Source organism: Siphateles boraxobius, unplaced genomic scaffold, assembly GCF_051911475.1.
Source record: "Siphateles boraxobius isolate OS27281-9 unplaced genomic scaffold, OSU_SipBor_1 29, whole genome shotgun sequence".
Classification (NCBI taxonomy): domain Eukaryota; kingdom Metazoa; phylum Chordata; class Actinopteri; order Cypriniformes; family Leuciscidae; genus Siphateles; species Siphateles boraxobius.
The window spans coordinates 9829193-9848619 of NW_027508908.1; the positions used below are offsets into that span (position 1 = coordinate 9829193).

At 41.4% G+C, this 19427-nt stretch overlaps 1 protein-coding gene and 2 long non-coding RNA genes across 3 annotated transcripts; 2 read left to right on the plus strand and 1 right to left on the minus strand.

The window, feature by feature from the left end:
• Positions 1-7764: 7764 nt before the first annotated feature.
• On the minus strand, positions 7765-8571 carry LOC143754013 (uncharacterized). The gene is made up of 3 exons (XR_013207860.1): positions 8373-8571; positions 8238-8291; positions 7765-8121 (listed from the first exon to the last, which is right to left on the minus strand). It is a non-coding gene; the product is annotated as an uncharacterized LOC143754013 (long non-coding RNA).
• Positions 8572-8896: 325 nt separating this feature from the next.
• LOC143754014 (uncharacterized) lies at positions 8897-11774 on the plus strand. The gene is made up of 8 exons (XM_077246946.1): positions 8897-8914; positions 9009-9058; positions 10491-10643; positions 10738-10854; positions 10937-11068; positions 11325-11405; positions 11523-11552; positions 11650-11774. Exons 2-8 carry the CDS (start codon positions 9014-9016, stop codon positions 11710-11712), a joined length of 621 nt encoding a protein of 206 aa, XP_077103061.1. The 5' UTR covers positions 8897-8914; positions 9009-9013; the 3' UTR covers positions 11713-11774.
• A 142-nt stretch (positions 11775-11916) lies between these two features.
• LOC143754015 (uncharacterized) lies at positions 11917-13376 on the plus strand. The gene is made up of 9 exons (XR_013207861.1): positions 11917-11945; positions 12141-12170; positions 12249-12278; positions 12458-12490; positions 12626-12661; positions 12829-12864; positions 13004-13021; positions 13141-13201; positions 13295-13376. It is a non-coding gene; the product is annotated as an uncharacterized LOC143754015 (long non-coding RNA).
• The last annotated feature ends 6051 nt before the right edge of the window (positions 13377-19427 follow it).

Here is a 19427-nt window from a genome sequence, read left to right on the forward strand (position 1 = left end):
AGTCTAATGTCAACAGTGTTGACAACAGTGAATTAACGTTATCCTATCCTATGATAATGCCACACATACATCACTCAGATGTCTTTTTCATGTTGTGATGTGCTCATCTGCAAACCCCCGGCGTCGCTGATCTCCGTGATGTTTGATAATGACGTATGCTCTCGCGTGGCCTCCTGGGATAGAAGAGTATCCATCGGTTGAGCACTCAAAAATCGGGTCGGAAGCAGTAAGCCATCCGGGAACTTCTCCCCTACTCTTTTATGAATACTGATGTTTCGAACGTACTGCTTCCTTCACGTACTGTTTACGCCTACTATATAGTAGGAAAGTAGGCACATTCGAACGCACTTAAGTCCAAATCTCGCGATAATTGGTACGTCACCCAGGTAATTCTCGCCTACTCTTTTGGATTAATACATACTTTTTCGCTCGCCTACTCTTTTCCCATACTAAATAGTAGGGAAGAATGCGGTTTGGAACGCAGCAAGTGTCACTTCACAACCATTCACAAACCTCTCCCATGGCCACATGGGATAGTAAATTATCCATTGGACGTACACCTCAGACTTCAACCGGAATAAGTCATCCAAGTACTTATCAATTATGAATACTGCGAACTCGAACATATACTACTTGGTTGTAAACTACAAATATGAATATACAGTATATTTTACTTACACAACCTGATCAAAAAGATTTAACTTTATATTTCACCTTCAACAACATTGTAATTTTATTTTATACATACAAACATCTCAACAACAAAACAGGCCATGTTCGGCCATTAACATTAACTCTCCGCATGAAAAACTGGCAGATAAACATCATTATCTCCAATATATTTGGAAGAATAGCTATTGATGTCTACCAGTTTTTCATGTGGAGAGTTAATGTTAATGGCCGAACGTGGTTTGTTTTGCTGTTGAGATGTTTGTATGTATAAAATAAAATTACAATGTTGTTGAAGGTGATATATAACATTAAAACTTTTTGGTCAGGTTAGATTATTCAACCCTTTTTACTTTCTGGTTGCTCATTACTGTAAGGAATCATCAGACTCAAGGGGATCCATGCGCAACATTTATTAGAGTAGTCAAACAGGCAGGAATCAACAACAGCAAACAGGGCAACAGAGACAAGGCAGAGAGAAACCAGATAACAGGCAATGGCAAGGTCCAGCAATCCAGGTCAGGGTAGGCAGAGAACGATCAGAAACGGGGTACACAGTCCAAGGTCAAGTTAATAATAAATCCACGGGAAGAAACGCTCAGAAATGACAACCAGGAAAGTCAAGACTTCGCACTGGTGTAGTGCGTGGAAGCGATTTATATGTGTGTGGGTGAATGAAATGCAGGTGTGTGTAATCAGCGCAGTGCAGGTGTATGGTGTATAGTGTAATCAGTCCAGGGAGGTGCATGCAGGGAAATGTAGTCCGTGATAACCCAGGGAGTGAGTGGCTAATCGTGACAATTACAATTAAATTAACAAGACATGTAAATAAAATATACTATATATTCATGTTTGTAGTTTACAATATCACAAATCCTCTTCAGTGAAAGGGACATAATAAACACCCATAAAGATAGGCTTGCATATGAAATTGCATACGTCCCCACTATGTTAGGTGAAAAACAGTATACAGTATATGTTCGGGTTCACATTATTCATAGTTGATAAGTACTTGGATGACTAGTTCCGGTTGAATTCTGAGGTGTACGTCCAATGGATAATTTACTATCCCATGTGGCCATGGGAGAGGTTTGTGAATGGCTGTGAAGTGACACTGACTCAGGTAGGTCACATGACAATGACAACATGACTAATGTGGTATGTCCGTATTACATTAATACAAACATTCATACTGTATAGTGCATACTTTGTTAACTGTAACAAAGTATTTACTTATTCAAAAGTTGTACCTACTCAGCAGAGGTGTCAAGTCCAGGTTCAGAAAGTAAAATTCCTTCTCAGTGTTTTGTTCCAATCACATGGATTTGCTAATTAGCCCAGTTTTTCAGTCAGGAGATAGAACTAATTAGTGAAATCAGCTGGCTGAGTTCAAGGGTGGAATAAACATTTGGCAGGAATTTTACTTTCTGACCCCTGGAATTGACACCTCTGCTTTTGGTTGCTGTCATGTATGATAACAGCCATAAGCACACTTCTACATACATTATATAATTTACCTTAAAAAAAGAGAGAAAGCATTAGCCTACACAAACACAAATATGATACAACGTTTCTTTTTTTAAGATATCAAGAGCAAAAAAAGGCAGGTATTATAATCTGCATTCAGAGTCAATCAGACACATGCTCAGCTTTAACTAGTAACTTATATTTCATATACATTTACCTTTTCAAAAAGTAGAAAGCATGACACAAACACAAATATTCTATGATGCAAAGTTTATTTGTTATTTTTTTGAACATAGCAAGAGCAAGAGGCAGGCTTTATAATGTGCATTCAGAGTCAATCAGACACATTTCTTAGTTTGATTTAACTGGTTTCTTATCTCCCACCAGGAGCTGGGGCTGGGGCCGGTGCAGGGGCTGGTGCTGGTGCGGGGGCTGGGGCCGGGGCTGGGGCCGGGGCCGGTGCAGGTGCAGGAGCAGGAGCAGGAGCAGGGGCAGATGCCAGCTGTGCTAAGATGAATGGCAAGAGGCTGAGGAGGGCATTGTTGTTTGGACGCTGAGGCTGAGGCAGAGGCAGGTTAGGGGGAAAGTATGGGTAGGGATAAGGACGCTGAAATTGGTACGGGTTAAAGAAGCCTCCAGGTCGTCTCTGTAGTAATATCAGTAGAAGAACAGAGAAAGATTTACATTGAAGAAAAGTCTACACACAACAGATTTTCTAAATGAAGAAAGACATACATATATTAACACAATCAGTTGGTACTTCTATGATTTCTTTACATAAAATATTTTTGCATGGCTCAGGATCATTTTTGCACTCGAGAAAATATGGAATAAATATGATCAGATAATTAAAATTATTTTATGCAAGAGTTTTTGATTTCAAACTGACCTCTGAGGAATGGCTTGATGAGCGCTTCTCTCTATGTTCTTCATCCTCTGCCTGAAAATAAATGAATTGGTCATTTAAAGTGTAATAGAATAAGTAATAAAAAAGGTTTGTGGGGGTTGAAACATAAATTGAATGCACATCAACACATATGCATTTGATCAACAAGAGAAAGTTACTCACTAGCACGGCACAGCAGAGTCCAAAGACACAAGCAAAAAGGAGGAAAGATTTCATTCTCAAGAAGAGTTACTCGGATCTAATAGAGAAAGATTCATCATGTGTAAATCGCAGTGGATAAGAATGTCTCCTAAATGTCCAAATATAAATGTAAATGCCGTAGATTCGAAGATTGCTTCTTACCTTTATGGCAGACGAATGAGAGAATTCTCTGTTTCAGGTGTGACATCAAAACAGCAGTGATAAATGCTATATATATATATACATTAATGACATGCAACTGGCCAATCAGCAGAAGTAACATATAGTGACATGTTTGAAAAATGTATTTAGTATTTAGCAAGTATTTAGCAAGTTAGACTTTACTCAACAATTGCGAAATAGGGAAATGATTCACATGGTTCACATGCACACTTCTCTTATGGTATATTCATTTTAAACATACTTAAACTGAGTTTATGCAACACATAAACAAAACAAAAGATTAAGGCACACCTTAGGGCTGTATTATAAATAATTACATTAATTTTATCTGTGACATTCTAATTATCCAATGTCAATTGGAATTAGTATATTTCTACAGGGAGAGGATGGGGGGGGGGGGGGGGGGTTGACATATCATGATCTTTTTGCAGTCATATCAGGTTAAACATGGGAGGAATATATTTAGAATGAAGGATAACTTTGTTGTTACCTAATTAAAAATAGTCTTAAAAAGAAACCTAATTAAGGAGTTTTTTTGTGTTGTTGTTTTAAAATTCTGTCAGGGCATGGTACAGTAGTAATGTGGTAATATTTTAAAATAGTATTGAGTATTGAATTATGGTTTGAGGATAAATGGTTGTATATTTAGTGAGTGACAGTAATCATAATATTGATCAAATACCGAGAAAATATAATCATAATTTATTTGTGTGTCAAGACATGTTAACTGTTCACAGTTGTCTTCATTTGTTCATTTCAGCAGATTCCAACATGAGCTTTGCTAATTATAATGGACCATAATTCAAAGATCTCTTTAGGTTTTGTCATCAATAACAACAACAAATAAGACTATTCCAGTTGTTGCCAGATTATTTCAGTCATTAAAATCAAGTAAATAACATTGCATTTGTCTTTTGTATATGTGTCTTCTTTACTCCTTTCTTCTTACTTTTTAATAATATATCTTTGATTCTTATTTATGTTTTAGATTAGCAATTTTAGATTTAAAATTGCTTGCACACAATTTCTGAAACTATGGCTCAATTTCTCCATGGGGGGGGGGGATTCCAATCTTTGGAAACCCGAAGAGACAAATCTGTGGCTTTGCGAAGCTCAGCAATATCCTCCATTGTAGGGCCCCCATCCTGGTACATGTCCTTTAACAGGTCGGCCTGGTATGCCTGCAAGATGGCCATAGTGTGCAGACTCGCACCAGCCCGACCCGCTGCCAAATAAGCTCTGCCCACCAAAGCAGATGTAGTACGACATGGCTTGGTGGGCAGTGCTGGTGTCTTGAGGGATGATGCAAGGTCGGGTGAGAGGTAGCTGACTAGAGCTTCCTCAATTAGAGGCAGCATCCCATAACCGTTCTCTCTAACCCCCATAATGTTACTGTAGTTCAACATCGCGGGGTTAGACAGGCGTGCTGAAAAAGGCCTGTTCCAGGATTTACACAACTCATTGTGTAAATCTGGGAAGAACGGTAGAGACCGGCGTGGAAGCTGTGCGCGATGCTGCAGGAAGCGCTCGTCGAGTTTGCTTTTGACTCGCGCTTCCTGCCTCTCCTGTGGGCAACTAATATTCAGTTTGGCCACAGCCCGCGTTACAACATCCAAAAGCTCATCATAACTGGGTGCAGATTGTGTATACGTCTGTGTTTCTTGCAGATCCTGTAACGGTCACTTTGTGTTTTATGGCAATCTGTGTTCAAATGAGAACTGCGCATGTGCGTAGAGTGTCCGTTAGTATTTGACAAGTGAGGAGAGGAGATAACCGCTCTGCCGACTCTTTGTATTCTTTATTTTATTTCCTTTTATATTGTGACCAGAGTTGGATGTTTGTTTGTATACTTTTACTCACTCGATCCCCATGTATGCGGACGAGTGCGAAGTTTAAGTACTTTTATTAAACGCGGGGAAAATACGCCACCTCTCGTCTCTCGTGCATCTCTTCCTCCGACTTCTATTGGTTTTCTCTGGGCAACATCCTAACTTTTGCGTGACAATCCCCCTCCGCGATGCTGAGCACGTCTAATTCCTCAGAATCAGACAGCTGCAGCACCGGGTCTACATCCCGAACGGGAGAAGCCGCGGGGCGGGCTTCCAAATGGGGACAGGGGAACAGGGGAATCTGAGCTTTCAGATGAGGATTGGGAAAGTGCCTCGGCAGTCCCGATCCCCTCTGAAAGCTCTCTTTGCGAGCCCCACGATCTAAGCCGCTGCATCGCCTCGGCGGATGCGGAACCTGAACCGCGGGGAGCGAGCATCTGGCCGTCATCGGAAAATAAAGCCAGACGGGAACGCAGCACTCTCATAGAAAGAGATTCACAGTGGCCGCAAGCAGCCCCCTCGAGGGCTGCCTGGGCGTGCTGCATTCCCAAACAAGACACACACATCTCGTGTGTGTCCCCAGCCGTAATATAATGAGGGCATGGGAACACACACTTCTTGAACTACTCGCTTGCCATGATAATAAGTGCAGATATGAGACAAAACAACACCAAATAGGACAAACTGTTTTCACACACACACACAGAGCGCTTGCTGAATAGCAAAAAGGAGACATTTCTGTGTGCCGGCGTGCTTTTGTACACATCCGCTTATGCCGCCACACGCTACGTCATCACACAACGCCAATAGGATTGGATTCGTTTTCATTCATAAATTCAGACGTGCTATGCTGAGGGCATTCCCATAGTGCCGTCACCGACGCATTTCGAGTTCCCTCGAAAGGGAACCACAAATCACGTTCACAATATGCATAAAGTCACACATCTCTTGCAAAGCAAACACTTCATTTAAAACTATTTGAACTCTTCTAAAAACGATTTATTGTAAAAAGCGCTATAGAAATAAAGGTGACTTTTGCATATTCAGTAAATATTTACAAAATAAACATAAATACAAGGGTGAAAATTATATTTGATACTCAAAACATTGAGTTTTAATTTGAAGTGGTTGAATGAGGTATGTCTTTTGCAGACTTGCTCTGAAGTGGAATGTTTTCACTGAGTTGGCCACAAGTACCACTTTTAGTGTTGAAGCTAAAAAAAAAAAATCTAACACACATTCGTTTTACTATTCCTTCTTTGCGATGCTAGCATTTTGCATTGCATTATTTCTACAGGTAACATATGAAGTCTGGTATGTAAAATTTACTAGTTATGTTTTAAAAATGTCTTACAGTTTTTTTCAAATTGCTTACACATTAAAAGTGGAACTTGAGGCCCACTCAGTGAAACCATTCACTCATGTACGTAATCTTCAGACCAAGTCTGCAAAACTGTAAGCACATTATACGCTATACACTCAGTTTGAAATTGAAAAATGTACTTATACATAAAATGATCACTTACAAATCAAAACTCTTTTTTGAGAAAGAAAGAAAGAAATTATTTTTACACCCTTGAATTTCTGTTTATAGTGTAAATATGTATACATATTTACAAATATGTATTTATTAACTATATGTACATAAATACATACATACATACTATATACATTCATACATTCATACATGCATACAAACATATATATACACACACACACACACAGCGCTTTGGAAATAAAGTGTGTGTGTGTGTGTGTGTGTGTGTGTGTGTGTGTGTGTGTGTGTGTGTGTGTGTGTGTGTGTGTGTGTGTGTGTGTGTGTGTGTGTGTGTGTGTGCATTCGTGCGTGCGTGCGTGTGTGTGTGTGTGTGTGTGTGTGTGTGTGTGTGTGTGTGTGTGTGTGTGTGTGTGTGTGTGTGTGTGTGTGTGTGTGTGTGTAAGCTACAATATAGATTGTTTCACAGCAGCTTCACAATAGTAACAAATTCAAAATCACCGGAGAAGCAGCTCTAACAAGCCAATAGTGTCAATATTCAGCTCAAGTCACTTCAGTGTTGATTCAGTTCAGTTCAAAACTGTATAGTATTTGTCCACATACATGAACGTATGACAAAGTCCTATACACTCACTGCACACTGAACAAGCAAAAGAAACAAGAAAGTAGTGTATTACTTTTTTCACATCTGTGTGTATTTTGGTGTGTATGTGGCTAATCATGTTTGTGTGTAGAGTTATACGCAAAAACATAATTTTTGGAAGAGTTAAAATAGTTTTGAATGATGTGTTTGCTTTTGCAAGAGATGTCTGTTGTTTTGCTTGTTGTTTATGTGTTTTGTGGTTTTGTGTGTAGCGTCTCAAGAAATTAAGCTACAGTTTTAAAAATTGTAAGCATTTTGAAAAAACAGTAATTGAATTAACATCCAGAATAGTGAAACACACACAGTCAGCAAAAGATATAAAAGCAAACTAGTTTTTATGGTAACAAACTGCAGAAATACACTGAGAACAACAACAACAAAATACAGAAGACATGGACATTTAGCTCACACATGTTCTAAATGTAAATGTTCTATTGTTCGAGAGTGTAAAGAGAAGGTTGATTTGCTCCTTCTTTTATTTCTTTGCTGTTTCTACTGTAGGCTAATATAGGATAAAGAGCTATTCTAATCCTTAGACAGACATATAAACTCAAAATTGTAATTGCTCACAACAAAGAGGAGTCACAGTTTATGAGTCTTAACGTGCTGTGATAGGTGCAAGGGTTGGCACCGGGGTTGAGGCAGGGGTCGGGGCTGGAGCTGGGACATTTCTAGCGGAAAGGGCCATCAACAGCTGAAGAAATTGGTCAAAGGTCATTTGAGGCAGAAAGGGGGATGAAGCTCCAATCTGATAAGATAAATAATGACAGATAAAATCAAACGAGCAAGTAAAACAACATGCTGATAATATAGTTTTTGTTACAACTTTACGTTTTTAAATTTGAGTAAAATTTTTGCACAAACCCCATCGGAATCCGAGCTTGATAATGAGCGAGCCACACGCTGGTGATCTTCAGCCTAATCACAGTAATAATAATCATTATTATCATTATTTACACATGCAGCTGTAACTGCAAAAGTATAGCTTTTGAAACATACCTGGAAAGCCAAGGTCAGACCAAGAAGGCATGCAAATAAGATTACTGTCTTCATGTTTCTGTCGAAGACTAATTCTCCAAAGCAACAGCAATAATATTTTTTGGAAGTATAATATTTTGCTCTGATGCCTGAGGATTTAAATACAGTAATAGAACACACCCCTCTGTTTTGTTGATTCATAACAAACACCTCACCCTTGCTGCTCTTGCTAAATGCACTAGACGGGTCAATCCTAAAACATTAGTTGGGCTTAAGGCAACAAATTAGTTTAGCAATCAGTAAAATCCCTCCTACACATGACACTCCCGATATTGCAATAGAGAAAGACTTGTAAGAGAGTCAATACTTACCTTAAATGACATCAGTTTTGTATTAGCATTTTTTTTTTTTGTTGAAACTAACAATTTCTCTAACAATTGATAAGTCCTTGGTGAAAACAAATGAGCCACAACAATAGTGACAATTGCTCAACCACTGGTCTTTAAAAAGAGAGAAGCAAGACCAATGTGACAGAGCTGGAAACAGGGACAAACGTTGAGAAGGTAACCTCTTTAGTGCGACATTGAGATCAGTTACTATTAAAGTCAGTCAAATTACATTTAATTCTGAAAATGGTACATATTTATTATTTTACAGAAGCAATGTGGTTTCTAGTGGTATTGTCATGTGTTGTGGTGGCAGCTCAGGTGAGTAGCAACATTCTATGTTTTATTTTCATTGACATTTATCTTGGGTATTCGCCTTAATTTTTTTGTAAGAGTGGGCGTGGTTGTGGCCATTTGTAAATTTAATTTGTCCGGATTCTTGTTATTTTTAACTGCTTCCAAAACAGCTTATTATGCTGCTTGATATACCATATGGGTTAGCTGGTATTTGTCTCACTCATTTCTCACAGCTTGATTCTGAGGCTCACAGAAGGGAGGTATCATGAAATCTACCACTGCTTGTTTGATCCTATTCTCATAGGCTTATTTAAATATTGCTTAGATGTTTTGTGCCCTGCTATCCTCAGTATTATAAATGACTCATTGCAGACTGGGGTTGTTCCAGCAGCATTAAAGATTGCTGCTGTAACTCCTGTGCATGCCAAAAAAAGAGAAAAGGTTGCTCTTGACGCTTTTAAAAAATTTCGTCCCATCTCAAATCTTCGATTTTTTGCAAAAATGCTTGAGCTCGTTCCTGCCTCTCATTTGTGTAACCATCTTATAATTAATAACCTCTTTGAACCCCTTCAGTCAGGTTTTCGTACATTTCACAGTACTGAATCTGCTTTGGTTGAGCTTACCAATGACTTGTTGATGGCTTCTGGTGCAATTTCCATTGTCATCCTTCTTGATCTTAGAGCCGCTTTCAACACTGTGGATCATAGTCTTTTATACCCACCTTGAAAGTGTTTTTGGTGTGTCAGGGACATCTTTAAACTGGTTTAAATCCTATTTTATTGACCATTCCCAGTTCATTTATATGGGTGGTTACAGGCCTGAGATTAGCTCTGTACTTACTGGTGTTCCTCAGGGCTCAGTTGTAGGCCCTTTACTGTTAAATAATTATTTGTCACCACTTGGGCATCTGTTGCGATTGTTTAGCCTCCATTTTCACTTCTATGCTGAGGATACTCAAGGTAAAAACCTTGATGCCTGTTTTCTTTCTAACTGTATTTCTAAATTAAAAACATAATTTAATAATAATAATTTCCTCTGCCTGAATAGTGTTAAAATCGAAGTTATGCTTATTGATTCCCGCCATCAAATTTTTAAAGCTGGTTCACTGAATCTGTCTGTTGGTGGCACTGTTTTGGAGACTCAAAGTAAAATGAGGAACCTTGGAGTTATTTTTGATGCCTGTCTTAACTTCGATCATTTTCAGAACACAGTTAATTAAGGTATCCTTTTTTACCTCAGTAATGTAGCAAGATTGTATAAATGCTACATTTCTCTGTATATTTTCGTAGTTATAAACACGCTTGTAGTGCAAATAGTTTTACCGTTTACTTTGTTAGCTATACTAGTTATTTCCCTATAGCAGCTAATGATAGTAAGTCTAACAGAAAATTGTTTATTCCGCATTGCAAAACGAGGTGGATATATTAGTATGGGGTAGTTATTGTGTTGTTTTCAGCCCAGGGACAGAGACGGCTGGGATCAAGTGTACTCAGTGAATGGAGAGAGATATTTCCCAGGGTCAGTAAATGAAGGAGGAAAAGTGCCTCAGCCAGTGGGCAGAACTCCAAACAGACCAAGATGGGAGAAGTATTTTGGACGTCCAGCTTTTGTATGTTTTTGTTGTAATTTAGATTACAATTGTGCATGACTCTAAAATCATTCAAGGTTGAACTTCAAAATGTCAACTGATGCTATAATTATAGCCAGATCCGGTGGGCCCATTGTATCCAAATGAACCAGAGCATCAAGCACAAAATCCATCGAATGGATCTCCATTTGGAAAAGATCCAGCATTCCCTGGTCAAAATGGAGGAGGCAGGGTGGGCAACATTTTCAATATTGTTTGCACGTTTTGCAATCATTATGCAGTACAATAAACATTATTTTTATCTTCTGCTGTAGGGTTATGAGTCTGAGTTGACTAGACCAGGGTCCGGTTTGACCCAGGGAACACAGAGGAGCGGACAATGGCATAGATGGGGAGGAACCGTAATACCACAGATGAATGGAAGAGCTGGTAGACCATCTTACAAAGTAAGTTAGACTGCAGATTTAGTTCTATTGTCACTTTATGTCACTAAAATAATGATTTTATTTAGCAGAAAACTGTCTTTAAGACATGAAAACAATATGTCAGAGTTTAAATATTTGCCATATTCCTGGGGCAAATGGGATTGAATTAAATATTTTTAATAATGTGGAATAATAGAACTTTGAAAGTTAGATTGAAACAGCTGAAAGTTTGCTGAAATATAAAAATCAATTGTTAATGTTGTAAAAAACCTTTCAGCCAACTCAAGCTCCAGTAGGTGGAGATAGAGAGAATCAAATGAATCCACTCTTTGGAAGACCTCTGAGTCCCAACATGATGGTAGGCTCATACTGCTCATACTGTTCTCTTCAGATTCATTCATGGATTAAACAGTTATATGTACAGTTGTTAATGAATGTGTATGGATATATGAGTTCACTTTCATAAATTTTCTAGGACAACAGGCAGTTCATTCCAATCTTCAAGGTAAGAAGATGATAATTTACCCACAGACATGGAATGGAAATGCTGTTGAAGTCTCTAATCTAATCATTTTTTTATCCACTTGGATGAACATATATAGGCGGGCAATGTCAGTGTGCAGGTGAGTGAAATGCTTTGTGTTGCTGTTTTGTACTTGCTATAACTAAATAACTTTCTGAATATATTAAAAAGCATAAATGAAAAAATAATATGTTCTCCCCTTCAACAGAATGTTAGTGCTTTCTATCTAAAAGAGGTAATGCCGCTAAATTGGGGAAATTGACATTTTCAATTAACCTTACGTATTACAAGATATGAAAACGCAAAAAAATAGATACAATCAGAATTAATTTTTGCTTTTGTTTCCAGGGAGAGAATGTCTTCCTTTTACCAAAAGTGAGTGATTGGAACTGTACATATAAAGATAATACACTGCCATTCATTTTCCATTCACAACATATTACAATATGTTTTTATTTCATGCTTTGTTGAATTTGAGGTATCGAACAGATAATTTTAATGGGCTGAAAGTAATGAGAAAGTATATGTTAAGATTAATGATATTCACATCGAAAACATTCTTCTTTCAAGGGTAGAAGGCAGATGCAGCCACCAAAAAAGGTAATAAAGATTAGATTTAATTTATAGTATAGTATGTTTATGTTAAAATAATGCATACCATTTCTGATTAAATTACAGGATGGAGTGAATAGACCTCAGGAACTGGGGGTAAAGTTGTTGTTGTTGTTGTTGTTGTTGTTGTTGTTGTTTTTGTTGTTTTTGTTGTTTTTGTTGTTTTTGTTGTTGTTGTTGTTGTTTAGCCTATACAATTTTTTTATTATTATTGTGAAATAAGTTCCATGTGATTTTTTTGTTGTGTAATAATTAATTTCATTATTTTCTTTTAGTTTGGTCAGGGTTTCTCCCTCTATGGCCCTCAGGTATAAGCACTATAATAAACATTCATTAAACTTTATAATTAGAATATATCAAATTAATATATATAACATATATAAAAGGACTAAAAGTACATTTAAATACACAAGTTCCAAAATCAAACTTTTTCCATCTAACAGCCTTATGTGAAGCTCATCTACAACCCAACTGCAACGGTCAGTCACAAACAATAAGTCTATTAATCACATTGCATATCTTGGACTAAATTATGATTTATGTTTTTTATATATATATATATATATATATATATATATATATATATATATATATATATATATATATATATATATATAACAGTTCATTGCAAATTTGTCCCCCACAGCAAAGAATTTCATTTGAATATGGCATTACACAGCTTGTAAGTAATGAGGAACATGTACTAATGTCACATCGGTTACATTATAAATAACTGCCAGAATTATTTTTCCAGCTAACAGAATTCTCTTTCTTGTATCAAATTTTTCTTGATCTTTTAAATGCCCTGGTTGTCTTTGCAGCTCCCTGCATTCATGAAGGTCAGTATTTTTGTCCTCAAGTTGAGAGTGATCACTGCTTTTGAATTATTTGAGTATACATTTTATATTCTCTTGTTTTGTTGATTTATTCAACATTGCTTTTGACTCTGATTCTCCAGGCGGAGTCTGAAAGTGATCATGGGACAAACTAGGAAATAACCATGTACAGTAATCACACTGGTAGGGCAGATTGCTGTACCTACAATAAATCAAATTAATTTGATTAAAAACTTCATTTTTGGCTTTAAATAACTTATTTTTCTTTTTCCACAGGTGGACTTCCAGCTATTATATAATTCAGCGTAGAATTGAATTGTATAGTATAGATTTTTTATCATATTATTTTATTGCTCATAATGTCTCTTGGTGGTTGTTCACTCTTAGTTTGCTGGGTTTTCTTCTTTAATCATTTTGAGAGTCTGTTCATTAAAACTTGTAGCATCAACACTGTAGCGTGCGTGTTCTGGTGTTTTAGTTTCCCTGTTTGCCTGTCTGCCTGCGTTCCCATTAGTTTCCCTGGTCGTTAATTAGTTCCTTCACCTATTCCATTTTAAATTGATTACGCTCCTCATTTATTTAAGCCCTGTGTTTCCATAGTTCCCTTTCAAGGGAACTTCGAGCTGCGTCAAACGCTGCGGGAACGCCCCTGCGTTGTGCGTCATGAAGCACGTATGGAATCAGCCCAATGGAGAGATGAAACGTCATAGGCGGGTGACGTCATCGACCAGGAAACTATAAAGCACCCCAAAAACACAAGCGCATTAGCTTCTGTGCTTTCAGTCGCGCTACATGTGAATCTGTCCCTGTGTGATATTGTCTGTCTTACATACCCTGCACCACACAAACAATTTATCCCTATATATATATATATTGAGAGATTATGGCGGACGAACAGCAGTTTAGAAAGTGTGTTCCTCCCTGCTCGCGTTATTTAACGAGCGGGGATACACATGATCTTTGTGTTGTTTGTTTGGGAGTTCAGCATGCCCAGTTTGCTCTCGAGGGAGCAGACTGTGAGCATTGCGAGCGTTTGCCGTTAAGGACGCTCCGCTCCCGCCGGTCGCTCTTTGAGGAGAGCGGTTCGGTGCGCGCTCCCCGCGGTTCGGGTCCCGCTTCTGCCGAGGCAGAGCGGCGGCGCTTATCGTGGGGATCGCAGATGGATCTCACAGCGGGGTTTGAGACGGGCTCTGCCTTATCTCTCCCTTCACCTGTGAGATCCAGTGCCTCAGTCCCGGGTTCGGAAGCACGCGCTGCGGTTTCTTCCGCTCGGGCTGAGGCACCAATGCTGCAGCTATCCAGTTCTGAGGAACTTGATGTTGTTAGTGTTGAGGGAGATGTGGAGGATTCGCCACCCCACACTCCTGAGAGTGATGAGCTTATGGAGGTGTTAACAAGAGCTGTTGAAAAACTTAATATTGAATGGCCAGTGACTAGTCAGGAGTCTGTTTCTAAATCAAAGTTGGATGAGAGATTTTTGCCGTCACGTGTGCAGCCTCCACGCCGGTGCCTGCCGTTTTTCCATGATCTCCACACCGAGGTGTCGAAATCATGGAGAAAACCGGTGTCATATAGAGTGTTTAGTCCCCAGACTTCAACATACGCTAATATTATGGGAGCCAAGGCTCATGGTTATGGTGCTTTGCCTCGTGTGGAAGAGACGCTTGCGAGCCATCTCTCCCCCGAAGCAGCATCATCTATTAAGGCACCGGCATTACCCACCAAGCCTTTAAGAAACACTTCGGCTTTGGTGGGTAAAGCATATTCGGCAGCAGGTCAGGCTGCGTCATGTCTGCATACTATGTCAATCTTGCAGGCATACCAGGCTGATCTGCTAAGGGACATGAGTGAGAGTGAGGAGGTCAGTACTGACGTAGTTCGCGAACTGCGTCAGGCTGCTGATTTATCCCTGCGTGCCACCAGAGAATCGGCCAAATTAATGGGTCGTTCTATGGCAGCTCTGGTGGCCGCAGAAAGACATTTGTGGTTAAATCAGACTAATATTAAAGAGAGAGAAAAAGCTTTTCTTTTAGATGCTCCTCTTTCTCCCATGGGGTTGTTTGGTGATGCTGTGAATTCAGTTATCGATAAATTCCAAGAAGAAAAGAAACAAACTGCAGCTTTTAAAAAGTTTCTTCCCCTTAAAGTTCATGTCCCTGGGGCTGCTGGGCGGGAGCAGCCCCGGCCGTCTTCGAGCTCATCACATAGAGCGCAGTAGAGGCAGAGTGTCGCGTCTCGTGCTCCCCCTGCTGGACAGTGGGCTCAGCCGCGACACTCTCAGCCGAAGCCTTCTCCCAGTAGAACTGATCTGAGGACAGTTATATTGGCTAAGAAGGCTTCGGCTAAGAAGAAGTCCTGACGCCAAGCCGTTCAGGATGCTGAGGGTGGTCCCCACCGAGGCGGAAAGGTGTTCACCTCTTTTTACGGTGCCCATTCCTCCTCGGTGCCCTCAGGGGCTCGTTCTGCCAACCCCGCCTTTATGCCGGGGCACAGACGATCCCAGCGAGCGCTTTCCCGAGGGACGCTCGCTCCCTCTGAGGAGGGTCTCAGAGCGGTCAGACCAGTTGTTCCCTGCCGGTGCGCCGTTACAGGGCGCTGCGTCTGCTGCTCAAGTTACACCAGAGGCCAGTCTCGAGAGGCTGGTACCCTTAGTAGAATTTCTGGCAGAGTGGAAAAGCCTTCCAAAAATATCTCATTGGGTCCTGCAGACAGTAGAAAAGGGTTATGCTATCCAGTTCAGGTGTCGTCCACCAAAATTCAGAGGGGTTCTGCACACAGTGGTGGGCCCCGAGCAGGCTCTGGTATTGGAACAAGAGGTGAAAACGCTCCTTCAAAAAGAGGCTATAGAACGGGTTCCTCCTCCCAGTTTGGAGTCAGGTTATTACAGCCGATATTTCATCGTTCCAAAGAAGGATGGGGGGTTGCGTCCAATTTTAGACCTGCGCATATTGAATCGCTCGGTAGGGAAGCTAAAATTCAAGATGCTCACTATCAAGCAGATCGTGTCTCAAATCAGGTCCGAGGACTGGTTTGTCACGATAGATCTGAAGGACGCATACTTCCATGTGTCCATCCTTCCACAACACAGGAAGTTCCTGAGGTTCGCCTTCGGGGGCGAGGCGTACCAGTACAGGGTTCTTCCGTTTGGCCTAGCTTTATCTCCCCGCACTTTCACGAAATGCATGGATGCAGCACTAGTGCCTCTGAGGCTTCAGGGCATTCGTATTCTCAATTACATCGACGATTGGTTGATTTTAGCTCAGACCGAGCAGATGGCGGTTCGGCATCGAGATGTCGTCCTCGCTCATATCAGAAAGTTGGGGTTGAGGCTGAACGCAAAGAGAAGTGTATTATCTCCTTCCCAGAAGACCACTTTTCTGGGTGTCGTTTGGGATTCGGTATCGATGCGGGCGCGACTCTCTCCGACCCGCATCGCTTCGATTCTCTCAGCTGTGAAACAAGTGAAGCTAGGCCAGCTACTCACTGTCAAGCAGTTTCAGAGACTGTTGGGTCTGATGGCAGCAGCGTCCAACGTTATACCTTGCGGCCTGTTGTACATGAGACCGCTACAGTGGTGGCTCAGGACCAAGGGATTCTCCCCGAGGGGAAATCCGCTCCGCACGTTCAAAGTCACGCGGCGCTGCCTTCGTGCTCTGGTCATGTGGAGAGAAACTTGGTTCCTATCCAAAGGTCCTGTGCTGGGGGCTCTTTGTCGTCGCATAACGCTAACGACGGATGCTTCCTTCACAGGGTGGGGGGCGGTCATGAGTGGTCGCCCAGCCCAAGGTCTGTGGCAGGATCATCATCTTTCGTGGCACATAAATTGTCTAGAGATGTTGGCTGTGTTTCAGGCTCTGAAACACTTCCTAACAGACCTGAGAGGCCATCATGTGTTAGTTCAATCAGACAACACGTCGGTGGTCTCTTATATAAATCATCAGGGGGGCCTGCGGTCTCGCCGGCTTTACAAGTTGGCCCGTCAGATCCTCCTGTGGTCCCAAGGGAAGCTACTATCTCTGAGAGCAATGTATCTCCCTGGGTATTTGAATGTGGTAGCAGACTCCCTGTCGAGGCAGGGGCCGAGGCCAGGGGAATGGAGACTCCACCCCGAGGTGGTGGAGCTCCTTTGGTTGAGTTTCGGTCGCGCCGAGGTGGACCTATTCGCTTCCAAGGAGACCACTCATTGTCATCGGTGGTTCTCCATCACTCTTCCAGCCCCCCTGGGGTTGGATGCTATGGTGCAGCCGTGGCCGAGGTCACGTCTGTACGCCTTTCCCCCGATTGCTCTGTTACCAGGAGTTCTGGAGAGGGTCCGCCGGGACGGGGTCAGTCTACTACTAGTAGCCCCGTTCTGGCCGGCCCGAGTATGGTTTGCGGACCTGATTTCTCTCCTGGACGGTTCTCCTTTGGAGCTCCCGGTCAGGAGGGATCTACTCTCCCAGGCGGGGGGCACGATACTTCACCCCCGCCCAGAACTGTGGAAACTGTGGGCTTGGCCTCTGAGGGGGCCCAGCTCATAGACTCCGGTCTCTCAACCGAGGTTGTTGAGACCATTCTTAACTCCAGAGCTCCATCCACGAGGAAGCTTTATGCCTTGAAGTGGAAACTTTTCACTTCTTGGTGTGGAGAACACCTGCAGGACCCAGTTAACTGCCCAGTGGGTGCAGTGCTGGAATTCCTGCAGGAGCGCTTCTCCACAGGGTTATCCCCCTCCACACTAAAGGTGTATGTGGCGGCACTAGCTGCTTACCACGTCCCTTTCAGTGGAGTTTCTCTTGGGAGACACCCGCTTATAACTCGTTTCCTCCGTGGCACTTTGAGGCTGAGGCCAGCAGTTCGTACGAGGTGCCGACTTGGGATCTGGCCATTGTATTAGAAGGTCTTTCCCTAGCTCCTTTTGAACCTATCGAAGAAGTTCCCGAGAAGTTTCTCACTTTTAAGACTATCTTTTTGCTTGCTATCTCTTCACTAAAAAGAATCGGAGATTTGCAGGCTCTGTCGGTTTCACCCTCGTGCCTGGAATTTGCACCTGGCATGGTTAAAGCTTTTCTGCATCCTAGACCAGGTTACGTTCCTAAGGTTCCTACTAATATTGTTAGACCTACGGTTCTGCAGGCTTTCTGTCCTCCTCCATTTATGTCATCGGACCAGGAGAAACTTAATTCACTCTGCCCTGTTAGGGCATTAGACGCTTATGTCCACAGAGCTGCCCTGTGGAGGAAATCAGAACAACTTTTTGTATGTTTCGGGCCACCCAGGAAAGGGTGTCCGGCGTCTAAACAGAGAATGAGCAAGTGGGTGGTTGAGGCTATCTCACTTGCTTATGAGTCGGCTGGCCAGCCTTCACCTTTGGTTGTCCGAGCTCACTCTACCAGGAGTATGGCTGCTTCTAAAGCTCTTTTGTCGGGGGTTTCCCTGAGTGATGTTTGTGATGCGGCTGGATGGTCTTCACCGCATACTTTTATTAAGTTCTATGACCTAGACTTAAGCTCTACCCCTGGGGCACAGGTGCTCTCGTCCTCTGTGCGCTAGTCTCACATGACGGTCATTTGGTCCTATGGCGACGTGGGTATTCGCGTTCCCGCAGCGTTTGACGCAGCTCGAAGTTCCCTTGAAAGGGAACGTCTCGGTTACGTATGTAACCCTAGTTCCCTGATAGGGAACGAGACGCTGCGTCGCTCCGCCATACTCCCGGCACTCCCGTTAGCGCTTCCTTCAAGCCTATCAGAAGCTAATGCGCTTGTGTTTTTGGGGTGCTTTATAGTTTCCTGGTCGATGACGTCACCCGCCTATGACGTTTCATCTCTCCATTGGGCTGATTCCATACGTGCTTCATGACGCACAACGCAGGGGCGTTCCCGCAGCGTTTGACGCAGCGTCTCGTTCCCTATCAGGGAACTAGGGTTACATACGTAACCGAGACGTTCCTTTGTCTGGTATCATCTCAATTTTACGTGGTTGTATTATTGGTTCATCCTGTGATCTCCTGAGTTTATCTATGACTTAATAAAGACTGGGTAACACTTTATTTACAGTGCCGTTACATATTATTAATTTCTATAAATTGTGCTTAATTGCAACTAACCTAAAACACAACCTAATCCTAACCCTATATTAAGTACATGTAATTAATTATTATTACTCAGTACCTAAATGTATAATTACACTGTAACATGGACACCTTAAAATAAATTGTAACCAAAGACTGTTTTTATCTAATATTATCTCTTTGTGTGCTCTCTAAAACCAGATGTGACACACTGCTAAAAAATGCATGACTTATTATTTTCATGATTGTTATTACTTGCAAGCACCAAATTTTAACAGGAGTACAAAAGAGTATTTTGAACAGGAAACAAACATTACAGACAAAATAAACTGAGCATAATTTATTTATTTGGTAACGGTA

What these genes read in the sequence shown, in the direction of transcription:
- LOC143754014 (XM_077246946.1), top strand. Translation starts at nt 9,014, where the DNA reads ATGTGGTTTCTAGTGGTATTGTCATGTGTTGTGGTGGCAGCTCAG. An exon ending in CTCTGAGTCCCAACATGATG is followed by an intron (nt 11,406 to 11,522) that starts GTAGGCTCATAC and finishes TAAATTTTCTAG; the next exon opens with GACAACAGGCAGTTCATTCC. An exon ending in AGTTCATTCCAATCTTCAAG is followed by an intron (nt 11,553 to 11,649) that starts GTAAGAAGATGA and finishes GAACATATATAG; the next exon opens with GCGGGCAATGTCAGTGTGCA.